The sequence below is a fragment of the Dermacentor albipictus genome, chromosome 3 (genome assembly GCF_038994185.2).
Source record: "Dermacentor albipictus isolate Rhodes 1998 colony chromosome 3, USDA_Dalb.pri_finalv2, whole genome shotgun sequence".
Taxonomy (NCBI): domain Eukaryota; kingdom Metazoa; phylum Arthropoda; class Arachnida; order Ixodida; family Ixodidae; genus Dermacentor; species Dermacentor albipictus.
Window position 1 is genome coordinate 192,029,528 of NC_091823.1, and position 19,709 is coordinate 192,049,236.

The following is a 19,709-nucleotide window of genomic DNA, read 5'->3' on the forward strand; positions in this document are numbered from 1 at the left end:
CGTACTGAAACTATGTCATTTTCTGCATTGTTGAAGCCCGTGATCATGCTCTGCGATCCGCTTGTTCTGTCTCAGTATTCGTGTAGCCCTATATTATACCACTAGTCATGTTTGCTTGAGCCCAGCGTGCAAAATCGTGCATTACGCGAACAAGACAACAGTTCGTGCGCGACGCCGTCAGCGGAAGTGCGTAGCACCGAAAAAAAAAGTGAGGCGAAGAAAATATGAAGGAGAGGTCTGTGACGTATGCGTCACGCGATCCTCGAGGTGCGGTATGGGCGAACGCAGGAAAGAAATTTCGCTTGCGGAGGCCAGCAGGGACGAGTGGAGAGGGCGCCTTGCTCGGCAGCGGAGCCCGCCTGGTGAAATCATGGGTTGGCGGCACTGAAATATTTCTATCTAGGCTAATAATGAGCCGACTTGAAAAACTTTTGAGGCTGAACTCTTTCTAGAGGACACGTAAAAGCCTCCAGTATATAACCCAAATTTGCTATGGGGCCTGGTGAGAGGCACTTTAAAGCTGTTTGTAATTAAAACAACAAGTAGGGAAATTTCGAACGTTTCGTAGCTTTTATACGCATAAAATTTTGCATGTCATCGTGAAGAAAATGCGTGAATGCTGTGACTCCGTCATTAACATCTTGGAAAAGGGGGCACCAGCGAGAGAGAAAGGACGCGCACGCGAAGAAAAGGCGTTAGACATGGACGGACGCTGGACTTTCAATTGTACTGTGAACGTTTGCTGCGCATTTTTGACATGTTCTAGTTGTAAAAGTACAGTTGAAAGTCCAGCATCCGTCCGTGTCTAACACCATTTCCCCGTGTGCGCGTCCTTTCTGTTTCAGTGGTACCCCCTTTTTCGAGTTCATCATGCACGAACTGGCCCAAGAGCTTGCGCTAATGCACCTCATTAACCCGTATTATTGAGGTAGTGTCAAAGACCTACATAATCTCCGCCTGAGAAAGGAAAGGACCGAGGTGTTGCTGTACCCTTTATTCTCCTGCTACTTGGTATCGTGAATTGCAAGGAAATATGAGGCGAAGAATCATATTTATTTGGCTTGACAAGATGAAATCGCCACAGGGCACATTCGCAACATGTACGTTGCTAAGACTTCGGTCTAGTACGTTACCACAAGAGTGCACTTTATATTGAATTTTCCAGAGATGTCTAAGGTATTAAATCATGCATCGAGAGGCACATGGTATATAAGGTAAAGAATCATTTAACGAGTTCCACATGGCAGTTAAATAAGAAGAATGGGTGGAATTTCCACCAGTTTGCCAGGAAATGCCGGTGTAATAAAATGACTAATTATCAATATTTATAGTTAGCATGCGCTGATATAACATTTTAAACATGGGTAAAATAGCCATGTACAGTCTTGGTCAGAAAAGGCCGCTGTGAACAGCCGGGGAGTGGCTGCGCTGCGCTATCACGGCGCTGCTACCGTCGGCGCGGGCCGCCGCTCGCTTGCGCCGAGGATAAAGAGGGCGAGGGAAGCATGTCGCGACGAATGGCCATATCTCCACACAGTTTCTCGCCAAGCCCTCGTCGGCGTATTGGATTCCAGACCCAAACATGGTTGCCGGGCTGGCATTCCACACAGCGTCGTCTAACATGGTAATGCCCGTTGCCGGTCCTCTGAGGGTTGAACGAAAAAACCAGTCAAAAACACAAAGGACAAGAGAAGAAGTTCACGACACAACTACTGGACTATCAACTGTGGTTTATTAGAATCGGTGTAGTCCCAGCAAGGGCAGCAGAGCATGCGCAACCGCATCATCACTTATCACATAGCATGAAAAGACAGCACTGTTTCTATCGGGACCGACTTAGAAATTCAAATTCTTTTTCTTGTAAGCGCACCGAGGTTGTATACTAACGCAGTCATCACTAGATCTGCAACTAGATCACTAGATCTGAACAATGCTGAGCCAAATGGGAACCTGTGCTTGTTGGTATGGATCGCTCATGTTCTCTAAGGCGCTCGTTAACGCTGCAGCCTGACTGCCCTACATACCCTTTGCCACATGGCAAGGGAATCTTATAAACCACACCGACACTGCAATCTACAAACTTCGTGTCGTTCTTTTCACAATCTGGCTTTTTACTTGTTTTAGAAATACGGCTGCAGAACATTGACAGTTTCTGAGGGGCGGAAAACACTACTGGGATTGGGTACCTAGTGGCGAAATTCTTTAGATTGTGAGCCACTCTGTGGCAATACGGCACAACTTCAGGCCTCTTCTTTTGTGTGATGCACTTACTTTTGTGCCCTTTCCCTTTCAGTTTCTGAAGCGATACCTCCGAGACTGGCGTCATCACCACACTTGGGTAACCAGCAACCTGCAGCCTATTTAACTGTGCAATGAAACTCAGGTTCGCAGAGTGATGACAAGATTTCATTAACGAAGATTGTAGACACATCAAAGCAATGGCGTGTTTCACAGTCTTTGAATGCGCAGACGCGTAAGTTAAACGTTCCCTACATGCACGTGGCGAGTACATCCAACTGGGGTGGCCTGATTGTAAGGGTAGCTGCAAATCTAAAAACTGGTGTTTACCGTCCCTAGATAGCTCATCTGTGAAAGTTAAACCTTTGCCATTGTCATTGAACAGAGCTAAAACAATAGCTACCGTAACGGAGCATTAGTTCTTAGTCTGTTTTATCACAACAACAAAATCGTCAACATATCTAAAAATTTGAACCGAGTCATTGTTTAAACAATGACTCGGTTCAATGACGCGCTCTTAAGAGTGCGGTGTCGACCGCACTCTCAAGAGCGCGGTCGACAAACGATAAAAAAATATTACAAAGAGTAGGCGCCACACATGAACCACTACACACACCATTTTTCTGGATAAAAAGTTTATTTTCGAACTGGATAAAAGTTGCACCTAAATAAAATTCAAGAAGGGACATGAAACTTTCTGAGGACAACCCGGTCGCATTGCGAAAATCTACCTCGCCGCTTTTTCGATGCACGTCATCACACTGCGAAATAGCTCACCATGCGGTATTGAATAGTAAAGATCTTCGACGTCAACAGAGAGAAATGTCGCCTACTGAATGGTTGTCTTGCAGAAAGGAAACAACATCGAAAGAATCTTTTATGCCATAAGGATCGTCAATAGTTAAATGCTTCAACTGTTTTTGCAAAAGGCGGCTAACCAAAACCTGCCAACAGCTGTTTTCACTGATTATTGTACGGAAAGGCACATCCGGTTTATGCGTTTTCGCAGTGAAAAAAAAAAAAAACCTCTAGAGCATGTACCTTACATTGTTTTGCATCTTTCAGAATCTTGGTGAGGCCTATATGTTCCAACAAAGCAATTGCTTTGCGTTTTGCATTCTGAGCTTTCTCATTTGCCAGAATGAAGTGCTTGTTGGCAGCCTTAATGGCTTTTTTTGTTGAAGACCACAGACGGATCTATCACAAAACCGCCCTCTTTGTCACTCAGTAACAGCCGAAGTTCATTGTCTCTAAAGAAAGATACTCTCCTTTTGATTACAACTGTCGAAGGTGGCGTGGTCCTGGTGACGGTCCTACGAAGGCTCCACCGTATGGCGCTCACTGCGCATGTTCCTCTTGTTTCAGGTGTCTATAAAGGAGTGACGCAATTAAATGATGTCAGTTGAGAGTAGCTCCTTGTCCTGGCCGTCTTTCTTGTGTCTATTGTTTTGCGCTAAACAAAGTATTCATGTACTTACACGGCTTCTCCCATGCGAGAGCTTTAAACAACCTGCTATTTATGAATGACAAGTTACCTTTGAAAGCTGCAGTGCTTTTACCCTACTTTATACTTTATTTCGTCTCTCCTTTTTAATATGTTTATAAACGATTTGCGCCATTATATCGAAGTGTATTCTATTTCACTATGCAGATGATGATAATGTCACACCGATGTCTGCATTTCATGGTGGCAATAAGCATTATTATTATTATTATTATTATTATTATTATTATTATTATTATTATTATTATTATTATTATTATTATTATTATTATTATTATTGCTGTTGTTGTTAACAAAATGAACAATCATTTTTGTCATGGTGGGTCTGTACAGCTATCATCATGCCTGTATAAGCCAGGGTTTCAGGGAGTAGAAATAATTTGGCAAGGCAATACAATAAGATACACAAATATTCAGATGTCAAAGAGAAAATAACTCTGTTGCATAAAGTCCGCGCGACATTGTATTTGCCTGCGCATATCTAATACAACGATACGTAGAGTTCAAGTGTACTCATAACAAAAACCTAAAAAGAAATAAACAGACAAAAAACTGCAACATTCAAATACTTCAAAGAATTGCCGCATAAATGTCACGTAAGGTAAGAAGTGAAAGCGAGTGCGAACATGGAATAGGTTCAAACTAAAAATGCACGGATCACAATTTTATATTTTATTTTCGAATTTTCTAAGAAAATGCCCCTCGTTAGAATAGTAAACAGATTAGGAACGCACACACGATGTCGTCCTTCACTGTATCTCGTCGAGGAGCGAAGCACAGTAAAATGAAAACCCCAACGGAGCATGCGTGCAGGTTTATGCTCAAATGTGAAATCTGAGTCCCAGAAACAACGCAACACTACTGTTTCAACAAACCAGTTAATGAGTTCTGGAGTTTTACATTCGAAAACCATGATTTGATTATGAAACACATCGTAGTGGGGGACTGCGGTTTAATTATGGCCACCAGGCAATGCTTAACCTGCCCTCAGTGCACGGGACACAGGCGTTTTAGCATTCGGCCCCCAACAAGATCTGGCCGCCGCAGCCGGGATCTGATCCCGTGACCTGGTGTTTAGCAGCGCAACACCATAACCGCTAAGACGCCGCGGCGGGTGAAGCTTACGGTGGTAAACATAATTACAGATGAACGTAGAGGCAACTTATACGCTACATTTTGCAGCATGTTTTCTGTTCTTTTTTTAAGAGCGTTAACCCGGCTCACACGACGCTCAGAACAAGAGAGGTCAATTTTTTTATACCAGATATCTTTATTTCGTACGCAAAAGTGCACGCAATTGTTATTCTTTCTGGTAGAGAGGGGAACTATACTTTTGCAGTAATAAAGTAACCGGCCAGCACTGCGGAGTTTACTACAGATATAGGTGAAATGTGCCTCCCAAGACATGTTTGAGTAGAAGAATGCACAGATATTCTTTATTCACTGCACATTCTCCCCTGGAGTACAAATACATGGCGAACAAATGTCACTGTGCAAATAAATATGTAATCTATCGACAGCATCTTCAAGTAATTTCTAAAGCAAACCAGCTTCATTTTTGAATTATTCCTTAAAAGAACATTTTTTAGAAAGCCAATAAATCGCGTTATCAACATCATTTTGTAGCATGATCACAAATATATAGCGTAAACGCTTTGCCTGCAGTACTGTGTCATCCGCGTATTGAAAATTTTGCACATTGAAGCAGTGGACGTAAGGTTATTCATGAAATTATGAAAAAGTAGTGGTGATATATATATATATACTCGACCCATATTCGCTTTTGCTCGGCGACAGACACGCCGGCGTGACGCAGGACGACCTCGTGCGTTCGCGGCGCACGCTGCCAAGTCTGCCACTCGCAGTCCTGAAGCGGAGCGCGTCGCAACTCCCGGATTACAAGATCAGCGGGCTGACACTCAGCAGCCGGGCCACAATGCTCGTTCGTTCGTCGAAGCGACTCGGAAGCAGGACGCCGCGCGCCGAGCAAACCCGCAACACGGCCCGCACACCGTGCGCCTTTCTCTGCGGCGGACCTTGAGTTCACGAAGCAAACATGCAGCTGCTCTTGTGAAGACACGTCTCGCATTTGTGTTTCACCAATTCTCATGAAAGCCAGCCCAATCATATTTTCTTAATATACTGTCATTTTAGCGATGCAATAAGATCGACTATGTTTGCAGCTGCTCTGCTTCATGTAACACTACTCTGCACGTAGTGTTACATTTTCGAGGGAACGTTTCGAAGCTTACCAGATTGCAACTCTTTTCTCCATAGGACAAATTATGTTAGCATTTATGCATTTATGATTCTTTCGGCGTTTCTTTGTTTGAGTCGTTCTTGCGATGCTTTCAAACATTTTCCGTCAATTTAACACATATATTTTGTGTAATCTCCAGCGAATCTATTTTTACACAAGTATACAGCCGTATTCGATCTGTGCCTTACCTCATTGTTCCAGTGAAAATTCCTAATCAGTTGCACGGTGGTCTGTGACCAAAACGCAACCCTTGGGCAGATGAGAACCACATATCATCCTCAAATACTTTTGCTGGCTGCCAAAAGCAGTCGTAGACGACGTGTGTCGCCTTTGACTTCGTTAACGCAGGCCAAGGAAACACCCGAATTAGGTGACAGCTTGCACGGGTGTATTACACAAATCTGAACTATGTCGTTAGGCAAGTCCTCTGAGAACGTTCGTGTTCGCCCGCCGTAGTTGCTCAGTGTCTATGGTGTTGGGCTGCTGAGCGCGAGGTGGCAGTATCGAATCCGGGTCCCGGCGGCCGCATTTCGATGAGGGCGAAAACACCCGTGTACTTAGACATAGGTGCACGTTAAAGAACCCCAGGTGGTCGAAATTTCCGGAGTCCTCCACTACGGCGTGCCTCATAATCAGACAGTGCTTTTGGCACATTAAACCCAATAATTTAATTTTCGTTTTAAGTCCGTGTTCATAGTGACACTGACGGCGCAATGTGTCACGCCACAAAATGATGATCTGCCAACTGTTGCATGATGCTTCAGGCTAAAGAATGATTCGACGTGCGAAACGAATCCGGAGTCCCCCACTACTGCGTGCCTCATAAGCAAATCATCGTTTCCGTACATGAAATCCTAGAATACAATTCGAAATACGAACCGCAGTATGATCTATGCGTGAACTAACTTCACGTCCATTTACCAGCTCTAATCTGGTTGAAATATTTGTAGCACTTTCTATCACGCGGGAACCTGAAAGTGATAAGTCGTCCGCTGCAACGGCGTTTGTGGAGAAAAGATTGTTCATGTTAAAGTCTCCAACTAGGCATATTTCATCCAATGGGCCTAACAATTTGAAGAGGGCTTCCAGCTCTATTACAAAGCGACTGATAATATTTGACGGAAGCTGATAGAATGCAAATACAGACAGAAGGAACCGTCCCTGGGTTACTATGATTGCAAGACATCCACAACAGTGCATGATACATCAATGTGTGTCACGTCATACGCGTTGTGATTGAAAACAGCAATCCGTTCTATTCGTCGATTTAATGGTGTCACAAAGTGCCCTTCAAAACCGTGCAGAAAAACCACATTTAGGCCTGTGTCTGAGACGGTATTTTCTGTAATAACGAACGTATTCACAACACAGTGTTGAAGTGACAATTAATGATTTTGTACCTGTATATCTCAAAGGTCCTTCATCACCATCATCATCATCATCATCACCATCATCAGCCTGGTTACGCCCACTGCAGGGCAAAGGCCTCTCCCATACTTCTCCAACAACCCCGGTCATGTACTAATTGTGGCCATGCTGTCCCTGCAAACTTCTTAATCTCATCCGCCCACCTAGCTTTCTGCCGCCCCCTGCTACGCTTCCCTTCCTTTGGGATCCAGTCCGTAACCCTTAATGACCATCGATTATCCTCCCTCCTCATTACATGTCCTGCCCATGCCCATTCCTTTTTCTTGATTTCAACTAAGATGTCATTCACTCGCGTTTGTTCCCTCACCCACTCTGCTCTTTTCTTATCCCTTAACGTTACACCTATCATTCTTCTTTCCATAGCTCGTTGCGTCGTCCTCAATTTGAGTAGAACCCTTTTCGTAAGCCTCCAGGTTTCTGCCCCGTAGGTGAGTACTGGTAAGACGCAGCTATTATACACTTTCCTCTTGAGGGATAATGGCAACCTGCTGTTCATGATCTGAGAATGCCTGCCTAACGCACCCCAGCCCATTCTTATTCTTCTGATTATTTCTGTCTCATGATCCGGATCTGCCGTGACTACCTGCCCTAAGTAGATTTATTCCCTTACTACTTCAAGTGCCTCGCTGCCTATTGTAAATTGCTGTTCTCTTCCGAGACTGTTAAACATTACTTTAGTTTTCTACAGATTAATTTTTAAACCCACTCTTCTGCATTGCCTCTCCAGGTCAGTGAGCATGCATTGCAATTGGTCCCCTGAGTTACTAAGCAAGGCAATATCATCAGCGAATCGCAAGTTACTAAGGTATTCTCCATTAACTTTTATCCCCAATTCTTCCCAATCAAAGGTCCTTATGTTATCTTAAATAATTATGAAGTCGTCTTTCGTCTTGTGACTACGGCTGTCACAAAACAACTGAATATCAGGAAACTTGTGGCAGGTGCTTAGCATTATGTTTGAAAATATTGTCAACGTCTGCTGCATGTTCCTCTGAATCATGCAGTGCTGAAGATTCATCATTCTTTGTGTAAATCTTTCCTAATTTGACCCATGCAATACTGCATTTTTTTTTCTTTTTGGCTACTGTCGTTGCACGCCAGAACAACTCTCAATTTTTCTTGTTGAGATTTTCATTCAAAAACAACTTTGGCCACTTAATAGAGTTAATAGTGTGTAGCCTGTCGTGATTCTCAACTTCCTTTCTTTAGCAGTCACAGACTTGACGCCCGCCAATACTGTTGGAATCGAGTCGCATTTTCCCCGTGAGTGACGAACAGTAAACCCGCCGTGGTGGCGCAGAGGCTCAAACGATTCGGGGATGAGACCGAAACCCGGCCGCGGCGGCAGCATTTCGATAATGGCGAAATGCGAAAAACGGCCGTGTACCGTGCATTGGGTGCGCAATAAAACCCCTAGGTTGTCAAACTATTCCCGAGTCTGCTGCTACAGCGTGCGTCAGAATCAAGTCGTGGTTGGGACACCTAAAACCGCACACTTCGACTTATTAAAGGTTGCCACTTCTGATGGGGAGAAGTTCGCTAAGCCCAGCTTCAGGTCTTCGTGTTCTTGTGGAAGGCAAAGAATTTCGAAATTATCATTGCGGCTATATTGCTCAGTGTCATTTCAAAACGTCATGCAAAAGCTGATGCCGCTCTGCCTGCATTTGTACTGTAGGCGACAGAACGGCTATCTCAGGCGGATATTTTGCATTTTGAGTCTTGCATTCATTTAACTTGGTGATTAGCGACTGCTATTTATTGTACATACATGTAGCCGCCTCCTCTAGATGGTCGATGGATTGAGTTACATGAAAAAATTCATCTTTGAGGCCTTAAAGTGCCTGTGATTTTTGAGCCAAAAGCCGTGAGCAGGAGTTTTCTCTAAGCACCTGCTAGAAGTTTCGTGATTTTCAGTTTTGTGAGAGCCGTAGTCACAAGACAAAAAATGGCTTCATAATCATATATCTTAACATTTGAAGCGTTTATATATACTGGAAAAAATTAATCATTGTCACTTCAACACTATGTTGTGAATATTTTCGTTATTGCAGAAATTCTTGTCTCAGAAAAAAAAAGTGCCTAGATGCACTTTTTCTGCGCGGTATTGAATAGCACTTTGTGATGCCATCACATCGACGAATAGAAAGGATTGCTATTTTCATTCACAACGCGTATGACATGACACACATTGATGTATCATGCACTGTTGTGGAATGTCTTGCTCTCAGAATAGCGCAGGGGTGGTTCCTTTTGTCTGTATTAGCATTCGATCACCTTCCATCCTCCATTACCTCCATGGCCGCGAACTAAACCGCCAGTGATCCGTTCGGAATCACGGTTTTCGTAACGTGAGTAGTGTCAGACTGCTTAGCAGAACTAGTTTTCTTGTAGTTCTACAGATGCAGCAAACCTATTTTTCCCATTCGGACAGCCCCATTGGGGTGAATTTATTCTGGACAATACGCGATAAAGATGGGCAAAGTGATAGAAATGGCCAATAAACAACAAAGGAGCAGCCAACAAACTTGCCATTGGCGTCGTGGGATGTGACAAAAATAATATAAACTCGCAACATCCTACCTGCTGAAAAACGAGGTGTCGAAATAAGGCTTCGCCGCCAACTACAAGGAACAGCGGGCTTTAGGAGGGAGTGTGTAGAGCCGTAGACCTGCAGTAGAATAAGTTGCCAGCTGATCTTGTTGGCTGCAGAAAGATTGATTCATTTTATGGTGCTTTGTGTGACCCGCAACAACCCCAAGAATGGCGATGCGGGTAATAGTAAAAAAAAAAAATTCATGTCCAAATTTTCAAGTTCGCCAATTTGAACATCATCAGGAAGGTGACTCGCCATTTAAATGGCGTGCGGCAAAGTAAAAGAATTGAAGGCCTGATCGCGTCGAGAAAGACGTGTGAAGCTTCACTGACTATAGCGGGAGTGTGTGTGAACGACTCGATGTGGGGGAATGCCTGCAAAGCGGGAGGATGGCTGCATATTTGCTGGAAAGTATTTTATGAAACAAGCAAAGGATCGCTATGGCTTCGCGCAATTCTAAGAGAGGAACGAGAACAATGTCTGGAAGCAAGGACACTAAATTTTTGCCGTCATATTTCTTGTCACTTGTACATCTTGGTACTACATTAAACAGCATGCGTAGTAGTTATACTGAGATGCAGCTAAGCGTTTTCACAAGCATTCTGGAAGATATGTTTTGTAAGCATTCGTACTTTTGCAGTGCTCAGGGATTAACCAATAGCTTCATTTACTATATCCACTTCAGCCTTGAGATGCAGCATTGCAGATTAGCGGAATGTAAGCCAACATGCCTTAATAAATACTTTTCGCATTGCTCCCTGTCACCAACACACCCTTTTAGTTTAGCAGTCTATCTTACTTTTTGACATATTAACAGATGTAGGTGCCCTTTCATGTTATCTATGTATGTTTACATTACCCAGTGACGCGGCATCAGGTTAACTTGTTCTCATGCGTTTGCGAGTGGATGCCCGTAGTAGCAGAGACTTTTTGAAAGTGCACCGAATGCGTTGATAAGCTTCGTTTAACTTCTGCGCAGGGTGGTCGCTGCCATCGAGAAATTGAAAACCCCGGGAGAAGTTGAGGAACAGATATTCCTTCGCCTGAGCAAATTTGAACAGGGCACAAGATTTGCCGTCCGGTCTTCAGCACTGGGTGAGTATTTCAGGTGCGCCAAATCTCAGGCAAAGGGATGTCACACAAAGAATTTTAAAGATATCGTCATCGTCGTCGTCGTCGTCGTAGTCGTCGTCGGCGGTGGCGGTGGCGGTGGCAGCAGCAGCAGCAGAAGCAGCAACAGCTGCAGTAGCCTACTTTATGTCCACTGCAGGACGAATGTCTCGCCCTGCGATCTCCAATTAGCCCTGTCTTGCGTCAACTGATTACAGCAAGCGTCCGCGAATTTCCTAATTCCATCGTTCCACCTAGTCTTCTGCCGTCCTTGACGGCATTCTCTTGGTTTCTACTCTGCCACCCTAATAGTGTAACGGTTGCCTAACCTTCGCATTACATCACCTGCCCAGCTTTATTTTCTTTCTCTTAGTGTCAAATAGAATATCGGCTATACGCGTTTGCTCTTTGTCGTTATGGATTAGGAATCCTACCCCGTATTGCTTATTATCTGGGAGACCTCTATTGCAGAGGACATGACCGTTAGTCACCACTGTATAAGCCTCTCCAGTTCTTCTAATGTCGCTAAGGCCAATGATTTCTAAACGGTTCTGGCCTCGTAGTTCCGCAATCACACATGCGCAGCCGGCTGTGAATTTGGCTAGGCAAGAACTATACAGCCGACTCCAACTTGTGGTAAAAATAATATCTTGCAGGACGCACTCGTTTCGAGTCAGTCTGAGTCAGTATCGTATATTGCCACGTGGTAGTGACGCATAAAGTACACAGTAGCGATACTGTGAAAGACGAAACTTACTTTTATTGGTCGAACCTGTGCCCCCAGAAACACGCTATACTTAAAGAACGGCGACAACGGCGAACACAGCCGGCGATCGTGAAAATCTGTTCAGCGGGTCAAGCGCGTCGGTTTTTAAACATCAGTCGTCGAATGTTCCAGAGTAATCGTTGGGACCCGCGTGCCTTCCACAACGTTCTACATTAATCGCGTCGCGCACGCGTGCAATCAGATTACACAAGGTTCGATCCCAGAAAGCTGATGGAACCATCCATAAGATTCCAGAAATTTCCGATACATGCAGGCGCGTGCGGCGCTGTCAGATAACATTTGTGAGGCTGTGCAATGTGGTCGCCCGATAAAGATAAACAAGCACACGGGTCAATATCTCAAATGCTTGAAAACATGCTTTAGTTTATTTATTTATTTATTTGGTCATACTGTTAACCCTCCAGTGAGGGTCGTTACAGGGAGGGAAGAAGAACATATACATTTCATAAGCACTTCAATGAGCAATCATGAATCAGAATTCAAAATTTGTACACCATTTCTCAAAAACATATCAACACCCAGCTCAAATTGTTGCACGTTCACGCTCTCCACAACATCACTTGGCAGTTTGTTCCATAGTTCAATGACATCAGGAAAAAAGGAATACCGATATACATCCGTACGTGTGTTAATAGGTTGTAGTACCCTGCTGTGGTTTTTTTCTTGAACCACGTTTTATAGGCGCTTTCACATAATGTTCTTCATTTATTTTTAATGCCCCTTGCATTATCTGGAAAAAAAAGTTTGAGTCGATGTTTTATTCTTCTCATTTCCAGCGTTTCTAATTCACACTGCTGTATCATCTCTGTAACCGAGTCAGTGCGGCGATACTTGGAGCATATAAAGCGTGCTGCAATCCGCTGAATCCTTTCCACCTTCTTTTTTAAGCATTTTTGGTGAGGGCTCCACACAGCACTCGCATACTCCAGAACTGGTCTTATAAACGTTTTGTAGGCGACTAATTTAATTTCTTTAGTCGCATCTGGAAGCTTTCTCCTAAGGAAGCAGAGCTTTTGGTAGGCCTTCGAACAGATATTCTCAATGGGAATACGCCAGTCTAGATTATGCGTCACTGTCACCCCTAAATATCGGAAACTCTGTACCTCGACCAAGGCATTTTCTCCTATATTATATTCAAATTTTATAAAGTTCTGTTTTTTTACTTACGTGAGTGTATGTAGATTTTTTTAAATTAATTGCCATGCCCCAACTTTGGCACCACGAGTTTAATGATTGCAAGCAGCTGTTTAGTTTAATCTGATCTTCCGCGCAGGTTACACGCGTGTAAATTAAGCAATCATCAACAAATAGTTTAATTTTTGCAGGCGGATCAACATTCGAAGGAATATCATTAATATACAATAAAAGCAATAGCGGACCTAAAACAGACCCCTGCGGCACTCCAGACACAACATGACACTTCCCTGACTCACTTTTCCCGATTCTGACCCTTTGATAACGGTTTGTTAAATATGCCTGAATCCACAATACTATATTTTCACTAATTCGTAGCCTTCTCAATTCGGAAAGCAGTTTATGATGTGCAACTTTATCAAATGCCTTCTTAAAGTCTATACATACAACATCTATCTGTTGGCATTCATCTATAGCTTTACTAAGGTCATGTACAGTTTCGATTAACTGTGTCACTGTCGAAAGGCCAGATCGGAAACCGTGCTGAACTGGGCATAATAAATCGTTTTGTTCTAAGAAATACAGAATATGTATAGCTATTGCATGCTCTAGGACTTTACAGCACACAGAAGTGAGCGAGACTTGTCTATAGTTGTTTGCACATAGCCTATTGCCACCTTTAAATATCGGAATGACGGTGGCATCGCGCCAGTCCTGAGGCATTGAATGATCCTGCAAAGATTTTTCGAATAAAAGCTGCAAATAATACGACATCCATTCAGCGTACCGTTGAAGAAATGCCGTCGGTATTTCATCTGGGCCACACGATTTTTTGCGTCCAACGAAAGCAAATGTTGAAACACGCCCTCCCTTGTAATGCGTAGGTCTTCCATTGGGTATTGTATTGCGCAGACTAAAGGATCATCGTCACTATCACATCTATCCTTGGTGAAAACTGATTGGAAGAACTGATTAGGTACGTTTGCAATATCTTTTTCTGTGACGACTACGGCGCCATCCGCTATCTGTTCTATTTCATCCTTTCTATCTGTGAAATACCGCCAAAACTTTTGTGACGAGCATTTGAGGAACTTTGTGAGCGTTTTATTGAAGAATGTTTTCTTAGACTCCACCAATGCAGATTTCAGCATTTGTTTGGTTGTTGAAAGTTCTGTTGCCCTGCTTTTTTTCTTCCTTAATCTTTTTATCTGACGCTTAAGATGTAAGATGTTCCTAGTAATCCATGGATTTCTTTGCTTTGATTTCTTTATACGTGTGGGGACAAAATGATCTATGCAGTATTTGATTATGCCTTTAAGTCGGTCCCATAGTTCTACATTTTCGCGGTTTGATGCTATTTCAAATTCGTTAAACTTTTCTTCCAAAACGTCTAGGATAGACGTGTCATTCGCACGGCCATAATCCTTAACATGCATCACGACATATGCTTGCTTACAGATTCTTGTGTGCAGTGGTACATTCAAGCAAACCATCTTATGATCTGACAAACCATTCTCAAGTGATACAGTATAGTCAGGTATTCTACTGGATATGAAAACCACGTCCAACAATGACTGGGACTTTGGTGTAACTCTTGTGAAGTCTTTAACTATTTGCTTAAGGTTATGTGAAAACGTGATCTGGATCATTTTATTGGCGCTCCTTATTTCTACATTACCCGTTGATAGACTTTCCCAGTTAATATGCGGCAAATTAAAGTCACCAGCCATTATTAGTCTTGTGTTTTCATTTACATGGGAGCCAATAAATTCATTCAAGCCTTCCAAAAATTCTGGCGGAGTGGCTGGTGGTCTGTACACAGTCCCTGTCTGCACAGTATATCTGTCCATGTCACACAGTCCATGTCTGCACAGTGTATCTTGCACCAAGCCATTTCAGGGAGACTGCATTCAGTCTCCCTGAAAGTTCAGTGGTACATTCAAGCAAACCATCTTATGATCTGACAAACCATTCTCAAGGGATACAGTATAGTCAGGTATTCTACTGGATATGAAAACCACGTCCAACAATGACTGGGACTTTGGTGTAACTCTTGTGAAGTCTTTAACTATTTGCTTAAGGTTATGTGGAAACGTGATCTGGATCATTTTATTGGCGCTCCTTATTTCTACATTACCCGTTGATAGACTTTCCCAGTTAATATGCGGCAAATTAAAGTCACCAGCCATTATTAGTCTTGTGTTTTCATTTACATGGGAGCCAAGAAATTTATTCAAGCCATCCAAAAATTCTGGCGGAGTGGCTGGTGGTCTGTACACAGTCCCTGTCTGCACAGTCTATCTGTCCATGTCACACAGTCCATGTCTGCACAGTGTATCTTGCACCAAACCATTTCAGGGAGACTGCAATCAAGAGCGACTGTGTTTATAAAACTTTTCACAGCAATAGCCATGCCACCACGTCTGGAATCCCTGTCGCATCTAAATACCTTGTAGTCAGGAGAAAAAATACTACTGTCACTAATTGCACTATGTAGCCATGTCTCAGTCAACATCAATACATCAGGATTCTGAGAAATTAGTAGATACTCTAAACCAGTTACTTTATTTGCTACGCTGTGGGCGTTGACAAGTACAATGTTGAGCTATGACCGAGAAGAATCGCTATCCGTGTCAGAAGCCTTGTCTAAAGTTTGCAACTGAGGCAATGTCTGGCCAGCAGCATTTCCCCTCTTTTTGAATTGAGGAACCTTATCTTGCTCAGTACGGTACAGACACCGTTTATTCCTTTCACAATCCCAGACGTAGATATGATTGTTGATCTTAAGTTTGTCATGTACCAGTTTTACCTTTTTACCGTTTGCGCGTTCCTTTTCACTGCTTTGCCATAATTTTTTTCGTACTTCTACAGTTTCTTTAGCGTAGTCTTGACTTATGCTTATCGAGCTGCCTTTCAGCTTGCCGCAGTTCTGCATCACAGAGTGTTTTTCTCGCGAATCATAAAAATGCATGATTACCGGCCGATTACTAGCATCTTTTTTCTTGCCAATGCGATGAATTTTGTCGATTGTGTTTACTTGCGGGTTGTTTTAAAGACATTCTCAGTAACAGCTTGTTTCAGGTCGCTGTCTGATTCACCCTTGTCTTCATCGATTCCAAAAACCAATAGATTATTGGATTGGCTTCTATTTTCATATTCTACTAACTTCTCCGCCTGATGACGAACAAGGGATTCTAGGGTTTGTACTCGCTTGTTCAATTCTGCAATCACGTTAAGGGCAGTGTTCATTTTCTCGCATTTCTCATTCATTTCGGTCATTTCAGCTCTTAATGCATCTATTTTAGCATCTGATGAAGCCTGATTATCAATGATTAATTGCAACATTTCTGGGGTTTTGGGCCCAGGATTTTCTTCAACGTCCCCTGAAACCAACAGTGTTATCATCATAGACCAAGAGTCGACCAAAAAATTCAGGCAACTGCGAGGGCACGGTAGGGCTAACAAAATGCAGTTGTCGCGTCTAAAAGTTGTAGCATCAGACAAATAACGAACCTGCAACAGCAGTAACGTCCGCTTAGGCATGTTGTCGCTAGGCCAGGTGCCGTGCCCTCTGGAGCCTCCCTCGCTGCTTGTCTCCTTTTGTAGCCAGTCCACTGGTGACGTCACCGCCATCGACGAAAGAAGATCCACGAGCCGGATGCCATCAATCCCAAAGTCCTGATAAGGCGTGAAGAAAGGCGGTGAGTCGTCCGGACTGCAAACCGATGTAGCGTTCCATGCTGTACCGTTCCAAACCGATGTAGCGAAAATCCATGGCAAAACCCGCAACAGCAGTAACGTCCGCTTAGGCATGTTGTCGCTAGGCCAGGTGCCGTGCCCTCTGGAGCCTCCCTCGCTGCGTGTCTTCTTTTGTAGCCAGTCCACTGGTGACGTCACCGTCATCGACGAAAGACGATCCACGAGCCGGATGCCATCAATCCCAAAGTCCTGATAAGGCGTGAAGAAAAGCGGTGCGTCGTCCGGACTGCAAACCGATGTAGCGTTCCATGCTGTACCGTTCCAAACCGATGTAGCGAAAATCCATGGCAAGACCTGCAACAGCAGTAACGTCCGCTTAGGCATGTTGTCGCTAGGCCAGGTGCCGTGCCCTCTGGAGCCTCCCTCGCTGCTTGTCTCCTTTTGTAGCCAGTCCACTGGTGACGTCACCGTCATCGACGAAAGACGATCCATGAGCCGGATGCCATCAATCCCAAAGTCCTGATAAGGCGTGAAGAAAAGCGGTGCGTCGTCCGGACTGAAAACCGATGTAGCGTTCCATGCTGTACCGTTCCAAACCGATGTAGCGAAAATCCATGGCCAAATCTGCAACAGCAGTAACGTCCGCTTAGGCATGTTGTCGCTAGTCCAGGTGCCGTGCCCTCTGGAGCCTCCCTCGCTGCTTGTCTCCTTTTGTAGCCAGTACACTGGTGACGTCACCGTCATCGACGAAAGACGATCCACGAGCCGGATGCCATCAATCCCAAAGTCCTGATAAGGCGTGAAGAAAAGCGGTGCGTCGTCCGGACTGCAAACCGATGTAGCGTTCCATGCTGTACCGTTCCAAACCGATGTATCGAAAATCCATGGCAAAACCTGCAACAGCAGTAACGTCCGCTTAGGCATGTTGTCGCTAGGCCAGGTGCCGTGCCCTCTGGAGCCTCCCTCGCTGCTTGTCTCCTTTTGTTGCCAGTCCACTGGTGACGTCACCGTCATCGGCGAAAGATGATCCACGAGCCGGATGCCATCAATCCCAAAGTCCTGATAAGGCGTGAAGAAAAGCGGTGCGTCGTCCGGACTGCAAACCGAAGTAGCGTTCCATGCTGTACCGTTCCAAACCGATGTAGCGAAAATCCATGGCAAAACCTGCAACAGCAGTAACGTCCGCTTAGTCATGTTGTCGCTAAGCCAGGGCTTTCCTGATCGCAGCAGGTGACACGACAAAATATTCCTCAATAGTTCTAACATCGTGGTTTCGGAGTCACCCGTACGCATGCAGCAATGAACGCGGCTAGATATACGATACATTTTGTGCAAACTTGAACAATACTTAAAGGTAGCGGGGAAAAAAGGGGAAAATGAGAAAAACAAAAGCTTTCGCCGCTTACCGGGAACTTACTAGTCGCGTATTGATGGGGTTAACCCAAACAGTTCACAGTCACGGTCTCGGCTGCCTGTCTCACGCATCGGAGAAGTCATTCCTAACGAGGTGGAACTGATAATTAATCGCCGCCCACGACTAAGGCGCCAAATGAGAGAAGGATGCCTTGGCAGAGACATTTACTCAAAGGGCAGATCGTCAGAGTGGGGAGATGGGCTGCTAACAATGGCGCTGAGCCGCACGTGAGGCATCCTTGGAAGGCGCCCTTGCCCTATGGTTGGAAAGCGCCTATACTTCGCGTCCTTTAAGCTACAGCGCATGCATCTGCGATCAGTTAAACATTGTGCACTTCACGCGGGGAATCTATAGAAGTCCCTTTTACCGCCGCACTTTCAATACTTATACCGGTTGTACTATACCGGTTGTAATTTTCAGGGGAGGACTCCGAGCACATGTCAGCTGCCGGGCAAATGACAACTCTACTTGGAATTCCAACAGCGAAGAAAGTACGAAATCCTCTGTACACAAAGTCTTCCATCTTTTTCAGGAAAATCACATACTAAAACATTCATACAATCATTTGCAGGTAACTGAAGCTATGATGAAATGCTGGGCATCGCAGTTCAGCTTCAATAACCAGAACTACAAAAAGTAAGTGCATATTGTTTATGGGGTGTTCATTGTTACGTTTTCGGGAATTTCGAAAACCGCCTCTGGCAAATAGCATAATTCTTGTCCTTCAGCTCGATTATTGGAAGAGGCGAACATTACTAATACGAGAAATCTGCGCACACATTTACCTAATTATTACAAATTTCCAAATTAACTTCAATACTTACATTACGGCCCTTAGTGCAATTTACCAATTGTCGCCGGCGAGGTTAGAAGTGCATCTACTTGAAATGAAGCTGCAGGATGACATCCGTGCTTCAGGGGACGGGGGGGGGGGTTGCTGCGAAATGATTGTGGTCCCTCCATGATACTTGTCCCTCCATGGTTAGACAGTAGGATAGAGATGCTGCACTCACTACTTATGAGCCGCATAATTGTGACTTGAGCTTTGTAATTATCCGGAGAGGAATTCGTAGTTACCATTATATTAGCAAAGGCCGTAGAATATGTTTTCTAAATACAGTGAAAAGGAGCCATAACAAAGCATCCGTGTCATTCTTTCTCTAAAACCTAGGCAATACGGCCAACTACTAAATGTGCCCATGGCGGTCGTCATCCAAGAAATGGTTGACGCGAGCGCGGCTGGAGTGATGTTCACCTGCGATGCCGTTTCCGGAAATCCAGAGTTTATTACGGTGACGGGAAATTACGGACTGAGAGAGGTAAGTTCATCATTCTTGCGAGTGGAATATTATTTGCAGCTAAACATTCGGCCAAATTGCTTTGTGAGGCACTGCAGCTCAAGGCGATGACGTTAATGACATAGTTTACAGCCATTAGGCATTTTTTACGGTGTACGAGCGTGCTTGATGAATTGTCTTCTCAGCATTTTTCCTCCTTTTGTGCTCAGCACAAGGAACACTAACGAGGTGTATTCACGGTGCT

At 44.2% G+C, this 19,709-nt stretch overlaps 1 protein-coding gene across 1 annotated transcript in view; it reads left to right on the top strand.

The window, feature by feature from the left end:
- LOC135908708 (uncharacterized) overlaps positions 1-19,709 on the top strand; it is an 834,911-nt gene that overhangs the window by 488,547 nt on the left and 326,655 nt on the right. Inside the window, exons 15-18 of the mRNA XM_070536550.1 lie at positions 11,003-11,118; positions 18,588-18,658; positions 18,739-18,803; positions 19,339-19,486. Coding sequence (XP_070392651.1) covers positions 11,003-11,118; positions 18,588-18,658; positions 18,739-18,803; positions 19,339-19,486 — 400 coding nt within the window. The remainder of the gene's footprint in view (positions 1-11,002; positions 11,119-18,587; positions 18,659-18,738; positions 18,804-19,338; positions 19,487-19,709) is intronic.